This window comes from Rhinolophus hipposideros (genome assembly GCF_964194185.1).
Source record: "Rhinolophus hipposideros genome assembly, chromosome: 3".
NCBI lineage: Eukaryota > Metazoa > Chordata > Mammalia > Chiroptera > Rhinolophidae > Rhinolophus > Rhinolophus hipposideros.
Window position 1 is genome coordinate 14,813,010 of NC_138049.1, and position 21,791 is coordinate 14,834,800.

Here is a 21,791-nt window from a genome sequence, read left to right on the forward strand (position 1 = left end):
ATAGGTAAATGGGAATTTTAATTAAAGAAAGGGGCATGGCCTAGGAGAGCATTGCGATAGAAGGCAGGTAGGGCCAAGTGCACAGCGATCGTCTTGTTTTCTTCTCAACCCAGGGATGTGTCCCGGCTTCTTTGCTTTCATCAGGAAAGGGCCAGGATCAAATGCCTGAAAAGGAACAGCTAGACATAACTGCTAGGTACCCTCATCTGCAGAGCGCCTGACAAAGTCAAATCATCATGTGAACATCTTTTGTAAGGCACACGTGTAAGCAGAGTTGTAAGCAGCTCCATTTATTTGAGTAAATAGCTTGTAAATAAATCATTGGTAAACATTACAAAATTAAATACAATTTTTCAAAAGCTTGCCAGTATACATAAATTTCACAAACATAGTTCTTTAAAAAATAAAATATGTTCAGAGCACCCTTGATAGAAAATGCCTGAGCCCTGTCCTCTGACGGGTCCTCCTAGAGACACCTTGCGAGAAGTGGGGTTTCTGTGGGGAGGCAATGGGGACCTCCTGGAGGGAAGAGTTTCTACTCTGACCTTTTACCCCACCCACGTCCATCTGAATTTTGAGCCTCCCCAAGGAGCTGGTATGTAACAGAGGGGCCGGGCAGGAGCCCCAGGCCTAGCTCCAAGCAAGGGGATAGGGGTGCAAAATTAGGGCCAGGGGCCAGAGTCCTCACGACAGGCCACTGAGAGAAACCGGAAATGCAATCTCCACCATGCTTCCAAACCAGCAAATGCTCCTCTATCAACTTTCTTGAGAGAATGTGAAGCTTTCTCACTTCTCACCTGTTCAAGTCAGTTTCTCCCCTCTGGTCTGACGCTGTCCAGGCACAGAGTGACCGGAATCTACTTCTAAGAAGGAAGATACATAATCTGCTAACTTCCTTATGACCTGCTTTCATGGAGAAAGACTAACACACAGTACTTGGTTGAAAGCAGAGAATTAATTGCTACACAGTGCTTCCATTTTCCATTGCAAAACACCGCTCAGCTAGCATGGGCATTTCTCGAGTGAAGTTCTTCAAATTAAGGGTTCATAAAACTTTAAAATACCACAAATGAGGCAATAAGTAAATGACCTGGCAAAGCATCCCAATTAAGGAAATAATATAAAGTCCATAAATTAAGCCCTTGACTAACTCAACATTTTTGTAGTGTAGCTCATTAGAATAACGGATACACTGAATTCTTTCACTTTGGTGCATAAAGTGGATGTGGAGGTCAGCAGCTCTCCCATGAGGAATATTTAGTGGCCTCTTGGAAACACATGTGCTGTGACCTCCAGGTAAGAGATGACCACAAGTTTATTTCAACAATGTGAAATAAAACTCACATCTACATTGTAACTTACTTGTGTGTAGGTATATACAGGTATGAGAAATTCGGTATTGAGTCAAATGTACAACTTAAAAAAAAAAAGTATTACCAAACTAGTTGTAAAAACAAAACAAAAACAAAAAAACCATCATCCCTGTATAGTTAGGTCCTAAACATCAGATTTCCCGAAGAAAATACTGTCTGGCCCAGCCCATCCTTGGATGTCTACCTGGTTTGATAATCCCTGGTTGGGCTGAAACCAAAGTCGTTGATCTCTTTGCTATTAAAATAGTACAATAACAACACCTTTAAAAAACAAACAAACAAACAAACGCTCTAGAATAAATGTCTAATAGATCCCTCCCCCCCAAAAAAAGTTGCTCATAAGGACAACTATTCTTTAATAAAAGTCCTTGTGAAGTCCAAATCCCAGAACCCTTTTTTGATCTCCGGGTGAGTTCCACCCTGCTCCAGAATTACACAGTCTTCTTCTGCGGGGGGCTCAGTTTCCTCATGCCTCTTATCCGAGAGAGCAGCTCCTTGATAAATTCCTAAAAGAGATCAGAAGAAGTTAATATGAGGAGGCTCTTATTAAAATGTGGGTTTAAAATCTGCATGAAGTAATTGATGTCAATTGAGGTTAACCTTAGTTGATGAGTTTGGGTGGATATATTGACCCCAACTGGTACAATACAGTAAATTTAAATGATACTTACTATACACACTCTACATTTTCTATTCTGATTTCATTGAAAAGATAATGCTGTGGCAGAGTCACTAAAATGATTCCATAACCTATTCATGGATGAGAACCCACAGATTGAAGAACAACCTAGAATGGTACCCAGTTCATACCGTCAGGCATCTTTCATTGTTGCTACATGCTTTAAAATATTTGGCTACCAAACAAGTCGCATTTATTACATGATAATTACTTTGTCTTCCTCTTTTGATTTGTCAGAGACGAAGCTGACAGCCAGTCAGACTTTCTGATCTGCAAATGACAACCAGTGAATGCCAGGACTCAACAAAAACTCTAAGAAACCTTCCTCTCCATTATGGCCTTCTGCAAAACAGCTCTCAGGCAATCTCCCCCACCAGTTACAACCCTCAGTCAGGAGCTCCCACACTAATGATCCTGCAACTCCTCTCCAGCTCTAAAACACAATAAGCTTAAATATTTAATCAGCCACTGCAATTTCCTTTTTTAATAATCTTTTGGTATTATCAAAGTAATATGTACTTTTTATAGAAAACTTAGAAAATACAAACCAGCAACAAGTACTGCTCAGAATGAACTACTATTAACATATTTTCTTCCATGGAAATTATTTTTACCTAATTGAGATCACACTGTATAAATGTGTTCTTTTTTTTCCCCACTTAGAATTATGTCAAAGCTTTTCCCCACAACATTAAATTGTCTTTCCAAAAATTAATTGTAATACTTACACAATTCCTTATTATATGGATTTTCTATAGTCTGCTTAATTCCCCCATCACTGGATATTTGGTTGGTTCCTGGCTTTTCAAAATTATAAACAAAGCCACAATTCACACCTTTGTGCATAAATCTTTGCCTGAAATTTGGATTATTCCCTTTGGAGACTGATCCAGAAGTGGGTCAAAGGCAAAAACATTTTAATCCCTACCATTTCTGAACTTGGAAAGAGTAAAATCCATGTGAAGTAAAATGAGGCCCAATTTTAATTTTCTGAGTACTATTTTATCTAATTTAAAGAATTTTCTAGGATGAAATAATGCCAAATTTTCCCACTTGTAATCAATTTTCATTTTGAAAAGTTAAATGTGTTTCCTATTGCCCCTTTTACTATGTGGTTTAAATAATACATCATATGCTGCAAATAAAATTTCAATTCTGTGGTTTTTTGGGAATCTGTTACTCAATTGACCCCTGTGAAAAGTTCCAGCATTGGAGTGTAGACTTCCTTTCTTTTTTAAAAGCAAATGTCAGAATTACAAACCCTACCATTTATCTTGTTAATAACTCTGGTAATTTATCTGCACTATGTTAGTAACATTTTTTCATAAAGATCATTATAAAAATAAGGACTAAAGAAATCATTTAGAGTAATGTACCCTAAACTACAGACCTTTTTTCTTCAAGACAAAAGTAATTTGGTAATTTGTATCAAATTCAAATTTTCTCAAAAAATTGATCATGATGTGTATAAATCTGTGATTAAAAAGTCAATAAATAACTCGCTTTGTACTTATGATATATTAACATTAATGAAAAATAATTTTAAATTTATATTAACATACTTAATTTATATATCTACAACTTAACATACTGTACATATTTCAAACTGTTTGTTAAATTTGAGTAATGAGGTGCTCAGCTAAGTTAAAAAGTAGCAAGACCAATATTTATTCCCCAGGTAGAAACTTGACAACACTTCTGGCAATACAAAGAGTTTGTTGATTACAGATGAGTCACAAAGAAAATTCAAGGATCTCTAATCAAAAATATTGATTGATGGCTCTTCGTTCATCATTATTTAAAAATATTCTATATAAGTAACAACATATCTCATATGACTTTGGGTTTCAGCTTATGGCTGAAGGCATAAATATGGGTACCAGCAGCACCTAGATCGGTGGCTTTCAGCCAAAAAAAAAAAAACCACATTAAAAAAACTAAAATACTATGGGTGACTCACACATAGTTACAGTAACCTAGTAGACAGAGACACAAGACTAAAACAAAAGTTTTGTGAAAAAAATATAACTCTTACTATATGACATTTTCCATTCTATTTTATTTTCACAAAACATTTCCATTCTATTTTATTTTCATGACGAGCTAATGGGTTATTACCAATAGTTTATAAACAATGATATAGACCTGGGCTATTCAATACCATAGCCCCTAATCACACGTGTCTATTTAAATTTAGATTAATTAAAATAAATAAAGTTTTAAATTTAGTTCCATAATCATACTAGCCACATTTCAAGTACTCAGTAGCCACATATGACAAGTGAGTGCCGTATGGGACAATGCAGATACAGAATATTTCCATCATCTCAGAAAACTATTGGACAGCAGACAACAATACTTTGAATCACAGGACTAGATGAGATAACCTTGGCAGACAGTGTAAACAGAGAAGAAAAGAAGGCTGAAGAGGCCCTCTAACAGGTGAGGTCTTGTAGGAAGTAGAGGCAGCAAAGGAGATGGAAAAAAGAAAGCGATAGGAAGAAAAACCCAAGAGAGTGTGCTGTTAAGAAGCCAAGAGAAGTGGTGGCTAGAAGGTTTTCTAGTGTTTCTAGAAGGAAGAGGTGCTCAATGAAGTCAAGAGCTGATAAGAGGTTAAATAAATCAGAGACAAAGTCATTAGATTGGCAAGACAGGGGCAACTGTGTGTCACTTGGGGTGTGGGTGGGGGGTGGCTGGAATTGCCCAAAGTATCAACTGACCCCAGCTACTATGGAAGAAGGTTCTAGAGGTTCTCCTTTAAGCACTGGAAAACTAGCTAATCTGGGGAAAATTAGGGAAGAAGAGAGGCATTTGGGGAAGGGCAGAGCCTGGGATCCTTGTGCACACACACACACACAAACACACACGGGAGGGAGATAAAAGAAGCAATAGAAAGAAAAGAAACAGTTCCACTGACCTTGGAAACTTGACTTTATATAACATGCAGCCACTTGATTTATGAGAGACTTCTAAGAAAGAAAGAAGCCAAAGCAGGTTTCTAAGGAACCTGGCAGCAGGTGTGAAAAACAGAAGGCCCTTCCTCACTCTGGAGTTTTGGCCATGTGGCACCATAAGAGGGCATGGCATCGCAGTGGCCACCCTCTACTCTGAGTTCTCATCCCTGATCCCTCTTGAGCCCTGTAGCTTTCAGCTTCCAACCCCTCCTACCTGCTTCAGACTGTGCCAGAAGCGGCAGATGGACACACGTTTTGTAATTATCACCAGAGCCAGGCGTCTGGGAACCTTCCCTCGTCACTCAGTGATTCATCTGTTACACTCATTGATGATATGGCAATGCTTAAAGAAAGATGGGTCCCTCAGAAAGTAGGAAAAGCAGAAACCACAGTATCACTGCAAATCACTGCTTTGCGGCTAAACTGCACTTATGCCATTCTTTCCAGCCTATCGGGTCATTTAAAAAGATAAGTAAGATAAATGGATATCATGCAGTAGCCCTTTGAGTAGAAGTGTTTCCTGACAAAAGCACTTTTGAAAGAAATGCCTAAAAGTGCTGCTCGGTGACTGGTGTCACCAACTACAGTAACTGTGTAGATTGTGCCAGCTCCAATAAAGTGTGCCCAGCAGAACGCTGGATGCCCAGCCTGCTTTTCAAAACAAAAATCATCTACCCCTTACACAGAGTACATGTGGGGTGAAGTGAGACAGCAGTGAGGATTCTGAAGGCTGGGATCCACGTAGGTCAGCGACTTCCCCGAGTGCAGTCTCCTATTTGTCACCCCAAGAAATACACCGGTCACCGCCTTAAAAATACTCATATGTGTTCACAGGGACCATCTGCTCCTAATCTGAGTCTCACCACCAGGTAGATGACAACAAATCAAGTCAGCTCCCACAAGTTACCTGACACTTCTTCCCAAAAGCCTGATATTCAATAGATGAGGTAGAAATCAGGTGAGTGACCAGGTGAAGAGAGAGCAGAATTTCTTTTTTTTTTTTTTTAAATTTGAGACATGATTAACATAAAACATTCCATTAGTTTCAGGTGAGCAACATAATGATTTGCTATATGTATGTACAGAGGGTGCTAAAATATATATAGACATTTTAAGAAAGGAAAACTATTCAAATTGTAATACACAAATATACCGATAACAAAAGATGAATGCAAGTCACATTCGACTTCTGCAATTACAAGAGTGCTCAAAGTGGTGCCCATCAGTGTCCAGACATTTCTGATTATGGTGAACTACTGCTTGAGCCACGTGGACCAAAGTGTCCACTTGTGTACATTTTTTGGCACCCCCGGTATTGTGAAATCATCGCAATAAGTCTAGTTCACATTCATTGCCACATAGTTACACCATTTCTTCAGTGATGAGAACTTCTAAGATCTATTCTCAGCAACTTTCAAATGTACGATACAGTGTGGTTCACTATAGTCACCAGCTGTACGAGAAGAATTCCTAGAACCAACAAAGTTTAGATAAGTGAGGACAATGGAAGAGTAGAAAGTACCTCTTTTAAAACATCATGGCAACCCTGAAAACTGTTTCAAATGACAAAATGTCCTCACCCGAAGAACCGGCTAAGCATTTAAAAATCACACCTTAAACCTTTATATTCAGGTCACCCCGGAGGCCAAATGGGGCAGGCAGTGAATCAGCACTGACGCACACAGCTTTGGGGGTGTCCCCAGCCCTGTGTGACGCTAGGATTCGCTCCCTGCAGTCACGGGCATTATTCAGCTTCACAAGTACTATCATCGCTTCCCACTGAAATACTTATTTCCCCCCTTTTTTGGGGGGGAAAGGGGTGGATCGTGTTGTTTATGGTGAGAAAGGTTCTTCTGCTGACAGAGCACACCACAACTGATCCTATTTTTCATTATCTGCAAAGAGGCTTATGACTCTATCCCTGGTAAGAGTTTGCACCTGCTGTTACAATCTCTTCTGTCAACAGAAATTTCTGGAGGTGTTAACCAAATCCTGGGTGGTTGTTCTGTCCCCAAACCCCTCTCCCCCTTTCACTTAAAACCACTGACACTATTTTGTCCATTTAATTTCTTGACTATCTGCCTTTAAAGATTAATCTGTTCTACTGGTGATTGCAGTTCCATTAATCTATTTTAGAGATTCAGACCATTGCTCTTGAGCTAATTTATTTTGTACCTAAATTCTAGCCTTTATTGGTATACAGAGGGACAGTTTGTTTGCTCTCACAATATTCCACCTTACTGGCATTTAATTCTTCCTTCACACACTTGCAATTCAGACAACATAAAATAAAATCCACATAAATAATGCACCCAATGTAAATAATCAATGGAATTAATTCAGCAAAATTATAATCCCCACTTTATAATCCCCACGAAACTAAAGTAATTTCATCAAGGGTCGGTCCCATTACCAAGGACGGAGAATAGCATTTGCTATAAACACCTCAATCTTATCTAAATGAAAGAAATCCATTTCCAAACTGTTTGAAATTTGGTTTTGATTGCAACTGCCTTTGCTGAAAAGTACAGAAATCCGAAAGTCATGTGTTAAATTGCCTTTAACTCATATTCTTTCTTCTGTCCAGGTAAGTCTGAATACTAGACGAGAACACGGGACTTTCTGATTAGCTTTGAAAACATGATCCATTGTTCTGAATTTAATTAAAAACAAAATAAGAGGCCATAAAATCACAATCAGTCATTCAAAAATGCCAACCATGTAAAGGTCCATTGCCCTTTAAAACCTGTACTTCCTCTGCTACATCTTAAAAAAAAAAAACACCAATCATTAATTACTGGGGGAAAGCATCCAAAGGCAGGATGCATGTGGCTGTCCCTATTATGGCATTTCTTTCTTCTTTCCTTCTGTTACATCACAATTACTATTGTCATCATCATTCTCACTATTCTCATAGACATCCTGCTTCTAAGAGTGTGTAGTCAAGAATTTAACCTTGCCCCAAAAGAGGTTTGGTCTTTGCCCTCAGCTCCTGGGAGGCAAGTTCTAAGCCTTTAGAATTTCATTGCCTGGTGAAAATGTCTTTGTTTACCTGGGGGCTTGGGGCCCTGCAAGACAATCTAACAATGTGATTTAGGGTAGGGGCTTTGGGTCACATGGTACCAGCTTGATATCCCAAAGGACTGGAGACTGAAATTACCATGAGGGCAGTCAACCATGATTGTGACCAAGTCCCAATAAAAAGGATTGGCTCATCAAGTGAACTTCTCTGGTTGGCAAAATTCTCTATATACAGCCACACATCATAGGCCAGAGTCCACACTGTGAATCCAGTGGGAGAGGACAACTAGAAGCTCTGCATTTGGGATTTTTCTGGATTGTGTCCCATGCATCTCTTCCCTTGGCTAATTTTAATCTGTAGCCTTTCATTATAATAAACCAGAACTGTGAGTATGACAGCTTTCAGTGAGTTCTGTGGGCCCTTCTAGCAAATTATCAAACATGAGTATGGTCTTGGAGACCCCGGAACTTGCAATGGGTGTCAGAAGTGAAGATGGTCCAGTGATCAGGTCCCTAACTTTGCAGAGTACGGAGTAGAGACCAGGAAATACATGCAGAGTTTTGCTCCATGACTGCACGTCTCTGGCTAGCTCACCTACCATTTCTGGGTTGATTTTCCTCAACGAAATCAATCTTAATCAGATTTATAAATAGTCCAAGGTGGAGACTGTGCTCCCCTAGTAAGAATTCAGACAAAGGCAGTGAGAAGTAGACGAGTGTCACAGGATGTCGACTCAGACATGGGCCCAAATGCCACCTGCAGCACATCCTGGCTCTTTCTCCTGGGCAGAGGAGGCCTGTTGTATAAAGAGCCCTATTGAAAGTGTGTGAGCAATGGACATACTGGGACCAAAAGCCTTCTGGTGTCTAGGTGAGGTTACTCGAGTTTCTGGTTAATAAATCCCACCCCTTTATTATAACCTAAATTACACTAAACATAATCAGGCTGTCATAGCCAATGGCTACAACCACTAACATGTAATTTTCATCTGATTACAGTCGTTCTTTGGAAACTCCCAATTCTCTCACTAGTCAGAAACATTGTTCTGAAGGTGACAGCTTTCCAAGGTTGCATTTCAACTCCTTCAGCCAGCATTCAAACTCTATTCCTCACCCTCAGCCCAAAACTACAATCTTTTTTGAGGAAACCCCATGAGAGGCCAGATGGCAAGGCTCTCCTGTGTGTAAACACTCAGACCCATTAAACTGAAGGGAAATGGCTGCTTCCTCAGCTTTCTCTACAGATCCCCTGATAATCACATTTTGTTAAGCAATTTGATTCCTAATTTAGAGAACCACAGGATAAGCTGAGACCCTGGCATTTCTGTCATTTTATTTCTAATTTAATATTCTTTGAGCACTTAAATTCTCACCATAGTTAACTGTGGCCTTATAAGGGATTGTTTTTAAAATGTACATACAAGTTCTTTGCTTCATTTAAGTCCCTGAATTAATTTCAAGCACATGGATGTCCAATACAAATTTGTTGAGCAAATGAATGAAGAGAATATAGCAAAATACCCAGCCTCATCTCCCTGATCACCCACCGTCTCTCTGTGTTGTAAACATCCAGTTTATATTTTCTCTCTTCTGCAATTAGCTCAATGCACAGGGACTATGTACAGTATACATAAACTGAACGAAATTTTAAATAACCGGTTAAAATGCTAAATGGATAGAGAGCTGATATGAGCAGGATGAGCTGACAGTGGTCACCACCTTCCCCTGGCCATGACATTTCCATGACCTCGCTGATTACTGATTACTGAGACCCGGAAATGCTTCTCACCACATAGTCTCAGACTTCGTCATCCTGCATAAACCCCTGATGCATGTCAACTTACAGGTTTTGATGGTTGAAGTAATAAGCAGCACCACAACCTCTGTTTTACAGAAATGAAATAAATGCACAGAAAGAAAAACCTGAGGATTATCAGAGAGCAATAGTACTGCCACAGTGAGCTATAAAAGAGATTTCTAGCAGTTCATCGATTGGACTGACAGCTCCCTGAACAAACGCTAAGGCAGGTGCCCTCAAGCTCACATTAAATGCATTTGCTGTCCACCATCCCAATACAATGGGGGTGTTCCTGTGTGATCCTAAGATTTGAAAAACATACAAAATTGGAGAGAAAATTAGAAAAAGCTCCTCTCTAGGCTGGCTCGCGGTCCCAATACCCTCACCCCTGATTTCTACAATTGTCCACAAGGCTGTCACTACTGATCCTCCAAACTCAAGTAATAACCAAAACATAATTACTCCTTTTCTTCTTGCATTGCATAGAAACATCCATTTGCTACCCTTCAATCAGCTCTACTGTAAGATCAGCTACATCAGAAATGCCACTTACTTAAGGGGAAAGGTTAAAACACCGTTCTTACTAATCAATCACTAATACATTAGTGTGGTGACTTACAATTACACTGCTGTGTTTCGAAGGATCCCAGTCAGGAAAGATTTGCACGTCAAGAGTTGACAGTAAGGAATATGAGACAAAATGGGGAAACACAAGTCCTTTGCTTATCAAGAAAGTCAGGAAACCACACAGGATGACGTGAACCCAAAGTGTATGACAGAAAGTAACACACCAAAAACAGTATCACTTCTGTGAAACTGGCAGATTCTTCAAAGTCAACTCTTCAATTTGAATCATTTGAGAACATTATTACTGGTGAAATCTGGCATTTTGTGTATTTAATATAGTACAATGGAGAAGAATCACATAGAACCAGATTCAACCAGCATGTGCCAAGCTTTATGCTATGGGCTTTCATACACGCCTTGACTTCTGCGCTTATTAACTATGTACCGTATGTGTCGAAGTCCCTAATTTGAAACAAATAGTGTCAACCTCTATTGTGAAGATGAGATGAGCTAATGCACGTGATGTGATTAGATTGGTACCTGGTATGTGCTTAGTAATTATTTAGCCATTATTATTGTTGTTGTAAGTATCACTAAAATTATCACCTTTGTGAAAATCCTTACTAAAACCCAGGGAGGTAGTTATTACTTCCATTTTATAGAGGAGGAACAGTGGTTCAGAGAGATTAAGGAAATTGCTGGAAGTCACACACATTTAGTGCTGGCACTGGAATAACACTGTTGATTCCAAGTCCAGTCTTCTTTCCACCACCCACCCTACCTATGCAATGACGCTATAAATAAACATTATCTGAATCAGCAATGATGTATTCCTTACATTCCTACGTCAAAGTGGCATCATAGTTGTATAAAAAATTCTTTTGATCAAAACAATAGCACCACCAGAGAAGGCTACTTCAAAAAGAACATCATTTACTATTAGGCATTTAGTTGAGATAGGACAAAATCCTTTAATGTCCTGAAAGTCTTAGTGAGTTGAGAAGCTTTGGAAGACTGGCAGGATGGAGAAACAAAGAGCACAGGATTAAGTGACAGAAATTCAAGTTGATTCCTGGCCTCTTTGCTCACTCCTGTGAGGTCTCAGATAAGTCACCCAAACTCTCTCCTTCAAGTGATGATTGTGAGAATTAAATAAGATTTTAACACTCGTGACCACAATGTGAACTATAGAGCTCTGGGGAAATATAAGCTATTATTTTTATCATCACAATCCAGGTGCCAATAAAACTGGTTGCTTATGAACATGATAAGCTCAAAGGTACAACTATCCAAACTTTTCTGAAATGATCCTTTAATAGACAAATGAACTTGACCGAAATTCCTTAGCATTTTAAGGCATTTAATTCCTAGAAACTGTGAGCTAAACAAAGAACAGAGATGTTCACATTTCCCCTCAAGCCAATAAATGAAAATGAAAAAAAAGTAAATAAATGCATAGATAGGAATGAAAGAGTAAGTAGCAGGGAAAAAGCTAAAAGTGTTATTGTATTTAAGAAAAACATAAATATAACATAAATATAAAAATATATACATCTAGAGAGGGAAACTGAGGGGTGGAAGAGGCACTGCTATTTTTTTTTATATAAGCACAATCATATTTTTGGTTTTCAAAACTATAAATATATATTATATTGATTAAAATATGTATATTTTAATAACTAAAATTAAATTAAAATCTCTATGACTGCAAGATGTAATCAATATGAAGAAAAACTAGAGACTGCAAGAATAAAGCTCAAATAGTAACTGGCCTCAAACCAAATGATCTTAAAACACCCTAGTCATTTAAATCTTACACACTGGAAAAGCATGCTTTCCTGTCACTTTGTAATTATACCACTTCAAAAAACAGAAGTCCTACCACCATTGCTTTGAGATTGCAAACAGACTCCAAAACATCTGATGAATCTTCTAAGTTCTCTGACTTATCACAGGAACAAAGTGAAAGCACTTCTTTTACCAATATTTTCATTAATAGATCAAATCCTACATTGTACTTTTGGTCATTAGAGTATACAAGTACATTAGATGTGTTGGTCTAATCAAAATAATAACCATTGCTTTCTACATTAATATTTCTACACTTGATAAATATCAAAACAAAGCATAAAATTTCTTCTTCCAACAGAGGCAACTGTTTGTGAACAACAGAATTGGCTTTAAGCTTCTTAAAACTACATACATATACACTAATAGAATGTATTTTCCTGTTATAAATCTAAACTTTTACTAAAATGATCCCAAAACCTCTCACAATTACCTTTGAAGTTTGGCTATTATATAAAAGCAAGCAACACACGAGATCTCATGAGTGTTATGTTTTCCTAAACCAGGCATATTTAAGCTTACAATTAAGGAAGTTAGTACTAGTCAAACATACGCACTTCACTTATGGATAATAATTGCCACTTAGTATTTACATAATCAAACCCGCTTATTGTGGGTTAGCTTTAAAAATAGATAACTTGATTTAATAAAATCCAATTGAAACATGGCATTTAGGAAACAGGATTTGTTTACCTCTGTTGGTTTGTGGCAGTCTACAAGAGCTTCCTAGAATGAAATACACAGAAGGTAAGTTTCATTATTTTAAAATTCAGTATCATTTTTAAAAATGAAATTAAAAATTATTTCATCTTTATAGTATAATTCTAAACATGGGAAATCAACATTTCATACTGACTGCCTAGCGTCACGCTTTAGTTTAGCACCCGTTAGTCATCTAAAGATATAAAAAGCTGTGCCCTTCATATGCAGGAATGCCTTGCACTCTCCAGAATACACACACACTACACACACACACACATACACACACACACACACACACACGCAAACACACGCAGACACACCCCTTTCCTTTGGGGTCCCAACTTGGTTAATAATAAACTGGATATATTTAAGTTGCGACAGCCTGTGAGAGATGATGACAATTACACTGGGCCGTGACGGGCCTGGCTGGGAGTCAACCACAGAGCAGCTTGTCACATCTCTGCAGGCGTCGGTGTCCTCCACGGGGAACCGAAGGGGGTGACCTGATGGCAGCTAATGCTCCTTTCAGATTCTCCACTTTAAGAAAACATTTTTGTCATTTCACTCTGTATAGAACTGAGGCCTGCTTTTTTTTTTTTTTAACTTTCATTTCCCAATTACATTTACCAACAAGAAATCATCATTAAACTGAGACTGTTCACCACTCAAGAGATGCCAGTAATTATTAATACATTAAATATATTAACACATTCAAATGTGCCCTTTAATTATGTGCTCTCTAGTGATCATTTGTCACTGGTGATGACCAACAGCCATTAACAGCAATTATCAGTGAACATTAAGAACATTGGCAGGTCAAAGGTTAATTGGTTTTAGAAACTTTCTAATACAGATTTTTAAATGATAGATTTGACCTCCTCTGGGAAGGGAAATGAATATTGCATTACTCTGGACTAAGGAAACATAAGACATCTCAACATCCATAGTTGTACTAGAATAATTATCAGGTGAGCAAACGCCAATAAAAGACATTTTATTAAACAGAATTATGTTGTAAACCATCTTATCTAGAAATTAATTTCACGGATGATACAATCCACAACTGCAAGACCAGAGTCCTGGGTTTAGACACTCTGGTTCCAGCTCAGCCCCTCTCCTCATACAACTGTAGGACACCACTTCCTTCTCTGGCAAATGGATCTCTGGAGGCCGAACCAGCTCTCCCTCCCAGGAAGATGAGGCACAGATCCGAAAGGAGCTTCGAGAACTGGCTGTAGTCAAGAGCTGCTTTATCACCAGAGATGAACTTCATGGGGGTGAACGCTTAGCGTCCCACTGCTTTCCTCTCTGCAAGCTGCCATGCCCACGTGCTGTGCCAACATCTCCACAGGGCAGAATTGGTGCATGCCAAGCTCTGGAAGCCCAAGTGGATTCTAGCATCTATGAGCAAAAGGTTCTAGATTTTGAAAGCTGCTTACCCGTAATTTTAAAGCTCTCTCTTCCTCACTGTCTGCATCAAGAAGATCGTCAATGTCAATTTCTACATCTGGCATTTCTTCTTCCTGGAGGACAAATGTGAAGGCATTCTATTTAGTGAGAAGCTGTATTGCACCAAACCAACTTTGCTGAGTTAAATAAATGACTAGTTCATCAATTAAGGGGGAAAGAGATACTCGGAGGAAGTGGAGGGAAAGGTGAAGGAAGGGGAAATAGGAGGGAGAGAGAGAGAGAGAGAGAGAGAGAGAGAGAGAGAGAGAGAGAGAGAGAGAGAGAGGAGAAAAGGTGTAAAGGAAAACAGAAGCAAAAGAAAGAAGAGGGGGAAGGAGGGGAAGAAAGAGGGAGAGAATAGGAGACAGGGAAAGAAAGGGAGGTCGGGAGGGGGAACAGAGGAGATTTAAGAGTCACAAAGCAATACAAAGTAATACACGTATTTCAAAAATGACAAGTTTCTACTTCTTGGCAGAAAACTGCGATTGTGAGTAGACAATAGAGACAGGCAAATTATAGAAAGAGTGCTAAGAGTTGCAGTTTCCTACCCAGCGTCTCACTTCTCTTGGTGACTACTGCATCTTTGCTCTTCCGTGAGGGTTCGGCAACTCCTTTTATGGTTCTGGGTGGGGTAAACCTGATTCTACCACAGGTTTCTGAGGCAGGGTGCGTGGGTGAGCCTCGCTTGAACACCAGCCCATTAGTGATTCAAGAGAGGACTCGTGTCCCTACTGGGACGAGTGGGGCTCTGGGAAAAGAAGTTCTTCCAATAGAAGCATCCTCCTCATTCCACTGAGGAAGCTCTTAGCCTGGAAATGCCCTGACCTTGAAGGGAATGACTCTGACTCCACAATGGGCAGAGTAGGAAAAATAAGAAAAGAGGGTTCTGGATAACGGCACTGAATCGCTGAGGCAAACCACCTATAAAGGTGGCGTATACCCTCAAGTAAATCCCTGCTATTATTATTTCAGCCAGTGTGATTGGAGTTTAATACTCCCAAAACCAAAGACATACAATCCAGAAAAGAGGGTAAGGAAGTCCAGCTGGAATGTGGTGACAGACCTCACTAATTTGGAACCTGTACTTCCAACCCAAAGTAGGTCTTTGCTACTTTTCATGTTCTTCTGTTATCTGATTTTCAGCATACCTATGAGAACACTGAAATCAAATCACATTTAAGAGAGGCTGTAATTTTGCATTTCACCTTCCCATTAGGAGTCACCTGTACCCCAACTCCTCCCAACCACAGGGATGGGTGAGGCGCGCCCCAGAAAAGAGAAGGAGACACCTGTGTGTTCATCTGGGACTAGCCCGTCTGTGACACCTGCATCATCTGGTCAGCAGAGGCAAGGCTGACTTTCTGAGTCTTTCTAGTAAAACGCATTTACTAAGTAATAGTTTTCAATCATTTTTTTTCCTATTCCAACACAAAAGAGGACCCAAGCGTTTTAAGGAAACTGAGAAATATGATATACTATTGTGAAATAATAAGAAATACACACACACATACATACACACATACAACCAGGGTTGCAAAAAAATGTATACAAGTGGACACGTTGGCCAACATTGCTCAAGCAGTAGATTGCCGTAATCAGAAGTGTCTGGACGCTGATGGTAACCACTTTGAGCGCCTCTTGTAATTGCAGAAGTCAAACATGACTTGTATTCATCTTCCGTTATTGGTATATATTAAGCATTACAATTTTAATAGTTTTTTCCTTTCTTCAAATGCGTAAACATTTTTTTGGCACCATGTGCATTGTGTGTGTGTGTGTGTATGTGTGTGTGATTCCCACCCCTGCTTCCTGGCACAGTGCTCCTAAAACCCTTCTATATAGAGGTGCTAGGAGAATTTTTTGTTCTAATAATTAGTCTTTGACCTCAGTTCCTGACACAGAGATCTTAAATCCTTTGGAATTTCTTGGGTGATAAGAGCATCTTTTGTTTAATGAGGAGACTCTTGGTGGGCTCCAGGATGGGGGCTGGTCATAAGACCAAGCCATAAATAGAAGCTTGGAACTTTCCACCCCAACCTCCTTCCTCCTGGAAGGGGAGAGGGGCTGGAAATGGAGTTACTAATCAATCATGCCTATGTGATGAAGCCTCCATAAAATCCCAATAGAATGAGGTTCAGGGAGCTTCCGTGTTGGTGAACACACCCATGTACCGAGAGGGAGGTGCACTCACCTGCACAGGGACAGAAGCTCCTGTGCGGGGACGCTTCTGGACCCCACCCTCTGTACCTCTTCAGTTGGCTATCGCCTTTCTTATGTCCTTTGCAGTAAACATATGTACTTCCCTCCGTTCTGAATCCGTGGAGGGGGTCTGGGAACCCCGATTTAGAGCCAGTAGATCAGAAGTACAGGCGGCAATCTGGGACTTGAGGTTGGCACCTGAAGTGGGGGCAATCTCATGGGATTGAGGCTTTAACTTGTGGGACCCGACAGTATCTCCGGGTAGAATTCAGCTGAATTACAGGACATCTAGGTGGTGTCTAGGAGAATTGCTTGATTTGTGGGACACCCACACATCTGGTATCAGAAGAGTTGTGAATGTGGAAATAGTGTGAGAGTAAAGGAGAAACATAAAGGAGTGTGGTTTCCTACCCAATTACCCTCAGTCACACTAGCTCCTGAAGTCAGGTCCTCAGTGGGCAATGGACAGTTCCAGAAATAACCCTCTAGTGAACCCCGAGTGATTTATTTCTGTTCCTATGGAGAATTCGTTTCGATCCTTTGATTGGGTGTTCAGTAGGATAATCAATGTGTCTTTGGCCTCATCTACAAAGTTCCACCCAATAGAAGAGAGGTTTTGTATTCATCAACTTTTATATTTATATTTAATTATAAATAGGAAGTGTAAATGTTGAGAATAATGCTGCCGAGTGACCATTCAGTGGCTAGGGGTATAGGTCCAGAGCAGGCAGCCTTCAATCAGAAGCCAGCTCTGCCACCAACTGCTGGTGGCAACTGGGCAAGTGCCTTTCGCTCTCTAGCCTCAGTTTCCCCACCCAAAAAATGGGAAAGTAAATAACAACTACCTCACAACATTGATGTATGGGTTAAACTAGCTAATTGATATCAAGTTCTTAAAATAATAGTACCTAGCACACAGCTAAGACTTCTTGATTACTGATTATTGTTTCTTTACTATTGTAAGAGATACAGTCCATATTGGAAAAGCTCAGATAGAACAGAAATAACATTGAACGTAAAGTAGAGGGCACTTCTAACATCCTTAATCTTATTAAGGTTAAAATCTTACGGTTAAAGAAATTAATAATAATATAATACTAACAAGAGATGAGAAAAAGCACATCTCCTTAGAAAATTCTAATGACCTTGAAACAGAATGATGCTTCTTGCTAGAGTAGTGATAGACCTCAAATTAGAACATCATCCCCTAGCTTCCCAGGATGTCAGAGCGCAGTACAGGGGTGTGAGTGTGTATACAGCTATGAGACTATTGGACTCATAGCTGCCCGGCCCTGGAGACTCAATCCACATGAGTCAGTGAACACAGGTAGTATACACTGCCCTCCTCTTAGAGGCGGCTGGGCTGCTGTCCCGCATTAGAATCCATCAGTCCCACACCTCTTCAAGCCAGTCTGTCTCTCAGACTGGTACAGAGCCACTATTTCAAATGAGATGCCGCTGGGCACAGGGAGTGTGGGGAAAGGAGGGAGGTGGGTACAGATGTGGCCTCCAAGGGGGTGGAGGATGGCAGAAGATGCCGGGAGGGTCCCAAGGCTCCACACTGTTGTCAGGACACCAGGAACGACCTCCCTGGATGTGCGTGCTGCTTCCCCCCCTCCATGGGGACCCACCTCCCTGGCCACCCCATTCCCCTCCCCCACACTCCCTGTGCCCAACGTCCTCTTTGTGTGTATATGTGAAACCTCCACTGAAAGGAAGCCTGGGGGAGAGAGGGCACCATTGAGGGAGTCACAGATAGACAGTGGGACAGCTGTCAAGGATTTGTCAGACTTCTCATGGTCAAAGAGCCAGTGGGGACTGAAACACCATCCAAGAAACTAACCAGATTACAAGACCACGGGTGGAAATCACCAGGGCAAGTGTAGGTAATGCCAGAAGGGCGAGCTCGCCCAGGTGTAGAGCCCAGGCAAGGGGGAGGAGGTGAGGAGGCTGACAGGCACTTTGCTCATCCAGCTGTGAGGTAATGGGGCCTGAATGCCAGTGGTGGCAAGAACAAAAGGAACATTTCAAAGAGTGATAAACAGGAAGGGAAAACCAGATGGAATTCGGAGGTGAAGTGGGTACTGGATAATGGAGAAGGAAAAAGTAGAGAAGGTCCAGGTTTGGAGCCCGAGAGCTTATAGACAAAGACACCATAGTAGTACACCTGGGACGTTGAAGACATTTCACGAGTTAAGCCTTCTCCAGCACCCCTAAACTTCAGAGCTGTCACGGCTCAGAGACACACTGCAGTGCTGAGTGACAGAGGCACAGACCCTACAGACAGAACCTGCAGCCTGCAGCTGGACCTGTAACAGCCAGGCTCAAGCGACAGGCTGCAGTAATGCAACTGAGGCAGTTTCCCGAAACACTGTCAGCCTGTGGTGAAAACATATCACACACACACACATACACACACACACACACACACACACACACACTCAACACATACCACATGTACACGCGCTTCTAACTAGCCTGAAAATTTACACCATGAACCCTGTCAAGTGTGGTGTCAGCTTTTAAAAAATATATACACTCACCTCTCTCAACAACAGTGAAAGGAGCAGGAATACTTAAGCTAAAACAGCTCGAAAATGGATTATGGTTTTTAAGCTCCATGACGGAGAGCTTAACAGCTCCCTAAAAGTGACAGTGGCTCACAGCACAGTCTCCATCTCAAAATAGGAATGTAAAGTACTCTGGGATTAGAGTACTATGAAGGTGATGACAGCTGAGGGAGACCGTGGGGCAGCCAGAGGCTAGGGAGTAGGGAACGGCCTATTACGACAGCCAACACTTCTGAGAGCTCACCTTTCTATAAGTCTACAGGGGAAACCAGCACAGGCAGAAGCTAAAAAGAATAGAGACAAACTGAATCCTGAGAAGTACGGAGTTTTCTATGAGAATATTTACATTTCATGTTTTCATTTTTAATGGCAATCCAAAATAATTTATTGAATGGAAGCCTGTTGAGTCTAAGAATCGTCTGAATGACCATTCTATAACCAAGTTGGCTGTGTTTACACATTGGCATCAAGCAGAATTACGTTAATTGTCATGAGCTAATGAGAAAAAAAGCCAAAGTGTGGATTTAATGCGTAAATGACTTATTCACACCAAGCATAGTCAGAAGGCATCACCCAAAGGACACTGAGCTGTAGCACTCTGTACCTAATTCCTAACACAAAAAGAACAACGTCAGCCATCATGGTAAATTCATGTTGAGTCCCGTTGGCTGGGTATTTATGTTTAATTTGCGATTTCGATTTGACTTTATAATTGGAAGAACTATAAGCAGAAGGAGTTTATACTTAGTTTTGAGTGGTACATAGTTAAATGTTATAATATTAAATATTTAAATCAGCCCTGGAATCTACAAAACATTTTTCCCACTTAAAAAGGAGCCTCGCTTACCTACAGCACATTATCATGGGATATCAGAACATCGGAGATGAAGGGGAGATCCGGGAAGCTTTCAGAAGGAAGACAAATCACACACAGAAGGACAGAGAATCAGTGTCATCAGGCTTCCCAACAGCAATGCTGCCAGCTGGAAGCCAAGGGAGTAACGATTCCAAAATCCTGAGAGGACACGATTTCCAACCTGGATGCCTTTCTCCCCCAAACTGTCAACTAAGACAAAAACCATAAACATTTTAAGACACATTAGTTCTTATGTCTTAATACATTTACCTCCCATTTCAGGAAGTACTGCTCTAGCAAAACAAAGACACAAACTAGGGAAGTCATCTAGAGCTGTGAATCATTGAGGCCAGAGGGCATACACTAAAATCAGGACTGAGGAGGGGAAGTTTGAAGCCAGGAAGTGAAGAACAAAAGTGAATGGAAGCTTAAAAAGCTGGGAAGCTGAGTGGAAGGAATGAAGATGAGTTTATTTTATTCTGAGCATGGAGTCCAGCTCCTGAGGGCATACGTCTGCACAGGTGGCCAGGCCATTCAGAGGGGCTGGGGTAGGATGGCCTCAACTTATACCTGAAACAGAACTAAAAATGGGGTAAACAAGCATAAGTCATTCCGGTTTCAACACCCTTGGCAAATGAGGTTGACCCCATGTTACTAGTATGTCCCCAACAGACACTTCTTGTAAAAGTTCAGTATCCACCAATGGTGGAAGCTTACTCAGAGCCAAATGGCAAAATTTCCCAAACTTCTCCTCTAAAAAAATCAAAGTCCCCTGACCAAACTTGATCCTATGGTACTGTGAAGAGATGTTTGTTTGTTTGTTTTAATACTCATACATGATGACTTTTATTGCATCTTTAAAGTATCACAAATAATTCTGAGGAATCACTAGACATCTTGGCATTTCTATAACTGGACAACTTAGATCTTATTCATCAGCCTGCTGAACCGTTCCTTTTTCAGAAACAGACACTATCCCCAAATGTTTTGATGTCCTTGTTTTTAACTGCTGTGGCTTGTTGAATCAAAGCAGCTGAATTCCATATAAGTTCAATATCATTTCCTTCAAGAATTAATTCATCTTTCTGGGCTTGAGATACTGAACAAGCAACAGCTGACCTCATCTGAACCCTGTGGATGTATTTTCAACCCAAGAAATTTTGGATTTCAACAAGAGAACCATTCTCCTGAGTAACGATGTTGATGGGCAAGTGAGCACACACAGACCTCATGTTGTAACAGAAGCCAGTGTAAGACCCTTAATCACGTTCTGGCCATGACTACTGTGGGGACAGAGCCAGGAGTGCAGTTTCCAGGCTCTTGGCCTCACGTGGAAAGGTGCTCACTCGGGTAGTAAATGGCCATCAACTATGATTGGATGTCCATCATCTATGGCTAGTTGGCCGTCAGCTGTAACCAGTGAGCCACTGGCCACTAATATAACTGCCGTGGCTACGCTAGCAGAAAAATGGAGGCTAGCAAGAAGATGGTGGCTGAGTTAGCAAGTGAGACTGGTGCAGGAAGACTCCTTGTTGGGGTGCTGGCGGATGTTTTCTTCCTGTGTCTCCAGCCCAGCCGCCAGCGAGACTACAGTGGTATGACTCCCCTGTCTATGGCTCCGTGGGTGTTCCTTTTTGACCTCACCATGTCCTGCATTCTTATGTGGGGAGCGGGAGCTGAGACCCCACAGGACACCCTGCATGACAACTACAGATAGTGCAAACAGTAGCCACTTCCTTTCTCTTTCCCCACCATTTGTCAACCCGGAGCCTCTT

At 40.8% G+C, this 21,791-nt stretch overlaps 1 protein-coding gene across 1 annotated transcript in view; it reads right to left on the reverse strand.

Moving 5' to 3' along the window:
- Nucleotides 1-263: 263 nt before the first annotated feature.
- The window catches only part of PPP1R14C (protein phosphatase 1 regulatory inhibitor subunit 14C), a 60,893-nt gene continuing 39,365 nt past the window's right edge, over nucleotides 264-21,791 (reverse strand). The window contains exons 2-4 of the mRNA XM_081044966.1: nucleotides 14,382-14,465; nucleotides 12,934-12,966; nucleotides 264-1,879 (exon numbers count right to left, since the gene is read on the reverse strand). Of these exons, the coding sequence (XP_080901092.1) occupies nucleotides 1,805-1,879; nucleotides 12,934-12,966; nucleotides 14,382-14,465 (192 nt within the window). The 3' untranslated portion in view covers nucleotides 264-1,804. The remainder of the gene's footprint in view (nucleotides 1,880-12,933; nucleotides 12,967-14,381; nucleotides 14,466-21,791) is intronic.